Source organism: Pan paniscus, chromosome 8 (assembly GCF_029289425.2).
Source record: "Pan paniscus chromosome 8, NHGRI_mPanPan1-v2.0_pri, whole genome shotgun sequence".
Classification (NCBI taxonomy): domain Eukaryota; kingdom Metazoa; phylum Chordata; class Mammalia; order Primates; family Hominidae; genus Pan; species Pan paniscus.
Window position 1 is genome coordinate 59,983,769 of NC_073257.2, and position 5,134 is coordinate 59,988,902.

At 51.7% G+C, this 5,134-nt stretch overlaps 1 protein-coding gene across 1 annotated transcript; it reads right to left on the reverse strand.

Annotated features, from left to right (window-relative positions):
- GDF2 (growth differentiation factor 2) lies at positions 1-5,134 on the reverse strand. The gene is made up of 2 exons (XM_003809048.7): positions 4,574-5,134; positions 1-2,747 (listed from the first exon to the last, which is right to left on the reverse strand). The coding sequence occupies exons 1-2, from the start codon at positions 4,917-4,919 to the stop codon at positions 1,804-1,806; spliced, it is 1,290 nt and encodes a 429-aa protein (XP_003809096.1). The 5' UTR covers positions 4,920-5,134; the 3' UTR covers positions 1-1,803.

A 5,134-nucleotide genomic window follows, 5' to 3' on the forward strand; every position in this document is an offset into this window, starting at 1 on the left:
TTAGACATTTGACTTTATTTCCGAGTGAAATTTTCAAGCAGGCACAGAAGCACACCACCAGGACTGAAAGAAGATGCTCAACACCCAACTTGGAATAGCATTGTAACCCCACACTGCCCGGCATGTAGCAGGAATTCATATTTTCTATAACGCCAGTAATTAAACAAGAATGTTTCGTTGTATTTGTGTGTTAAAGTTGTTCATTGGTTCCATGTAAACATTTAACATAACGTTTTCCCCACCCCCCACTTTTTCTTAAATAAATGGGAGCTTCAACCACGGGGAGAGGCCCCGGCCTCTCTAAGCCTCCCCTAGGCCCTGCTCTGGCCAGAGGTCAGAGGGCCATAGGTGCACTCTTCACCACTTTCAGACTCTTCCTCATACCGCCCCGTTCCATGTGTGGCCTGGAGAGACAGAGGAGAGGGTGAAACACAGAGCAAATGGAAGCCTTATCTTCCCTTGTGTTCGGGGAGGCTGAGTCTGGTCCCACAGTCCGAGCCCAGGCGGGGTGCTGGGATGCACGTGACTCAAGAGAGCCGGCAAATGCAGGCAGAGCCAGTGATCGCCGATAAGGACTGCAGCTCTTCCAAGGCTGGAGAGGCCTCGCCCAGGAAGGCTGGAGTCTTGTCACTTAAGGACATGTCACCAAGGAATAAAAATAGGTATGTTTCAAAGACCAAAGCCAGAGCACATTTAATTCCAACAAATTCAAATCCAGGCCGTCTCCCATGAGGTTGTCACTGGGGGGCACCCTGGGCATGGCATGCTGGTGAGCTGGCTATGCTGAGTAACTGCAGAGGTGCTGGCCACAGGCTGCCCCATCCCTCAGGGGAAAGTGTGCCTGGCCCTCTCAAATGGTCACATGGTTTCAGTGTATGGACAGTGAATGGCCCTGTGTGCACCACTGGCCGTGGGAGCACTGCACCAGGGGGTCACAATAACTCCAGCCACAGTGTATCATGCAGCCCACAGGGCTGCTGTCCTGACCTCTCTCTCTATCCTGCAGTTGGCCTGGGGTTATTTTTCAGTGCCTCAGGGGTCATATTAAAAAGCATTTGGCCGCTGAGTGAGCACTGGCAACAGTGGCCAGACCACGCCCTGTATGTGACAAGCAGCCCAGTCACACCTGTGACTGATGGGCCTCAGCCTGGCCTGGCCTCAACACTCCTGGGCTCCCAATGTCTCACTGCTCTTTAGCTGGAGAGGACCTGCTAAACTGCAGCGGGGCACTTGGGAAGATCCTGGGCTTTGGTGTCCCACAAATCTGAGTTGGAATCATGCCATTGACCAATGCTACTTGATCTGCCTGCGTTTTGTGTCTCTAAATTGGAAGCCATGCCCCTCTAACTGGGTTGTGGGAAATAACGTGCAATGATGGGTGTGACACGTGGCCTGCTCCTTCCCTCTACTCCCCAAGGGTTTTGGAGTGAGCTGGCCTCCTCCACCTCTCTAACTTCCATCAATCTCTGCAGTAACCTGCCTGCCTGTGCTCCTCTGGCTCACTGCTGTTGTTTTCTGCTGACTATGGATTATTTTTCCCCCTGTCTCCTTTTCATCACCTCCTTGCATCCCAACAACCCTCCCAGGCTTTCCCGTTGTGCTCAAATCCCCATTTCCTTAGCCTTCCCTGGCAGTTGAGCTCAGTGGTGTATGCTTTGGGTGGGGTGTGGGGAGGGAGAGCAGGCTCCCTTTCCTCCTCCAGGCTGGCATGCAGATTGAATCAGTCCTTGTTGTGCCCAGGGGCATGCAGGACCTCTCATGTGGAGCCCCTTTGGCCTGCCTCCCCAGCCCCGCAGGCAGATACTACCTGCACCCACACTCTGCCACGCTCATGCCCTCGTAATGGTACTTGAGGGTGGGCACCCCCATGTCATCCTTGTAGAGGACGGAGATGGGGCTCAGTTTGGTGGGCACACAGCAGGCCTTGCCCACCTTTGTGGGGAACTTGAGATGCACCAGGGTCTGCACGATAGCGTGTTTCGTCGGCGTCACATCGTCAGCCAAGGGGAAGAAGCAGCCACCCTTACACTCGTAGGCTTCATACTCCTTGGGTGCGATGATCCAGCTGTCCCAGCCGATGTCCTCGAAGTTTACCCGCAGGGAGGTCTTTTGACAGTGGCTGCCAGCCCCGGCACTCCTTTTCCGCCTGGCTAAAGTCGACCCCGCAGCCACGTGGCCATCCGTGTCCTCCTCGTGACTGCTCTCACCTGCCTCTGTGGAGCCGTCCTTGGACAGCTTCTTGAGCACACTCTCTTGTTCATGGCTGATCATCTCCCTCAGCTCCAGCCTGGTCTCCTTGGTCCCACTGCTGTGGTCATTGGAGAAGACGACAAAGAAGGGCAGGTTTCTGGAACCTGGGGGGACACTGATGTCCAGTGTGTCGCAGCCCTTCCTGTGGCTCTCCACAGTCACTTCCAGCTTATTTTTGCTCTTGATGGAGTCGGACCGGACCCAGCGCTTCACGGCGCTGGACACTTCCAAGGTCTCCCAGCCCTCATCCTGAATGTCCTGGGACACCAGGAAGGTCTTGGTCTCTGTAGCACTATCCCAGGCATCTGTTCCATCCAGAACATCATAAATGACCACGCTTCCTTTCAGGTCATGAGAGGGGTCCACGTGATTTTGACAGGAGACATAGAGTCGGAGCTCAGCTCTGGTGATCTGCTCGTGCCTAGGAATGGAGATGTTGAAGAGCAAGATGTGCTTCTGGAAGGGGAAGTCCTCTGTGGCAGTTATGGAGATGGCATCTGAAATGCAAACACACGTGGTGGGCATCTGCTGGAGGGTCTGTTTCCATGACACTGAAGCTGAGTCTCAGGGTTTAGACAGAAGAGCATCTGGGATAACAATTTTGGTCTGTATTATCTCTATTTGGTTTCACCCAAGCCCTTAAGGTATAAGAGTATTTTGAAAGGTACACTTAAGATCTTCCAAAGGAGATGCCTCCAGTTGGGATTGAGAGTTCCTACTGTTTATCGAGCATCTACTATGTGCCAGGCATTACACTGGGAGCTTTGCAGAATACATTTCACCTTAATCCTCTCACTTACCCTGGGAGGATCTAATTATTATTCCACATTTGCAGATGTGGAGACTGGGATTCAAGGCAGTTAATTGCCAAAATGCATACAGCTAGTTAAGTATTCCGGGACTTACTAGCACACAGCTATTGAGTACATAAAGAAAACAAAAAAACTCACTGTCAGATCCTGAGTGAAGATCCTGAGTGTATGAATTTAAAGGAGAGATCCTGGGTGGGGACAGTGAAACCCCAATATTAAGACAATATCAAAAATATCAGCCTCTAAACAGTGTATAAATCGTTTGAAATTGTAATTTCCAAACAAAGCACAAGTGGATAATTGGTTTTAGTGTTTCAGGAACAAAATCTATTAGCTTCAATTGCTTTGTCATGTCAAGCAAAAATGGGGCTTGGCTTTTAGCCACATAGTTATCTCGGTATCCCATTTATCCTGGGCTGACACTTTGTCATTAGCACGCTCCTGCTATACCATGGCTGGTTCACAGACAGGGAAAAGAGGTTGCATTTTTTCAGCACTTGCTATGTACCCACATGTGTGGAGACCCTGTGCTATAGGGAAACCTAGCTGGCAGGTTTTGAAGTGCCAGTCCTGCCTCTGCAGACCAGTTAGGTCTGGCCTGGGTGTGGTATGGAGCCAGGCCCCTTAGCCATTTGCAAGTCTCAGACCCAGGAAGGGAGAGGCTCTGTGCTCCTGGACATTCAGAGGGAGACAGCAGCAGCAGGAAAAGCCAGCTGTGCAGGCAGACAGGTTTAACACTTCCTAGGTGTGCAGGCTTAACACTTCCTAGGTGACATGGGTGGGTACCCTTGGTGGCTGCAAGCTTTGACTGAACAGTTTCGCTCTTCAGAAACTTATTTCCCCTGCATCATGTGAGCTTGTCTGAGTTACGACATAGGTCCTAGGTCCGTGTTTGTTATCTTCTAGTCCTTCTAAATCAGACATATTTCTATTTAAAAACAATTAGGTTCTCTGCCAACACTTCTCTGTCAAAGAATTTTATCTGATTTTTAAAACCGTTTCACAAGAAAGGAATAGATGTGCTTTGAAAGTTTAAAAATATCCCAGTTAGTTGGAGGTGAAATAGGTTGTCTGTTCTGTTCTGAAGTAGGAAGGGGACAGGAAGGGAAGGGGGAAAGGAAGAGAAGTGAATCAGAGGGGAGAGACGGAAAGAAAAGGAGAGTAAAGAGAAGGGGTGGAAAAAAGGGAGCTGGCATCCCTGTGCACCTGCTGTGTGAAATGTGGCACACAGCTTGGGGAAGATGAATCCTTCAGAGCAGAAGTGCTGAGTAGAACTCTCAGTAACCATGGAAATGTTCTTCAGTCTGCACTGCCTGATAGGGAAACCATTAGCCACGCATTTGAAAGGAAGCTGGTGAGGCTAAAGAAATAAGTTTTAATTTTATTTCATTGTAACTAATTTAAATGGAAGCTTGAAGAGCCTCCTATGGCCAGTGGCCTCCACCCTGGGGAAAGCAGCTGTGGACCTGTGAGTCCCACCCCAACGCGCTTGGTGCAAGCGGAGACCTTACCTTCCATGCTGAAGCTCCGCACAATGTTGGACGCTGGCGTAGTCGACTTATCGGATGTGTACCTGTTGTACAGGTCGATCATGTACTGCGGCGGCTCCACCCTGGTTTTGTCCTGCGAAGGGACCCCACTCAGGTTAAGGCTGCGCAAGAAATCCACCTTCACGTTCTCCAGAAACATCTTCAGGTTGAAGGTGTGCTCAGGCAGCCCACCTCCAGGCACCCCCAGTGGGCTGTGGGCGTTTCCCCCAGCAGACCCTCGTCCCCAGCTCTGCAGTGGCTTCCCCTGTAGGGAGCCAGCCAGCAGGGACAGCAGGGGCAGGGCCACCCACAGTGCCCCAGGACACATCTTAGGCCCGCGCAATCACCCAGAGAGGAGACTGCAGGCGGCCGTGCTGTGTTAGCGGGCACGGGGAGGAGCTGGGAAGGAGCGGGCCGGCATCTCCCTGCTGTTTGCTCTGAAGGAACCGTCCTGGCCAGCACCCACTCTCACCCGCTGCCGGGCTGGATTGTCCTCCACTTGTGCTTATCTGGTCCTCGATGCCGCGCTCCGACGTCTTATCT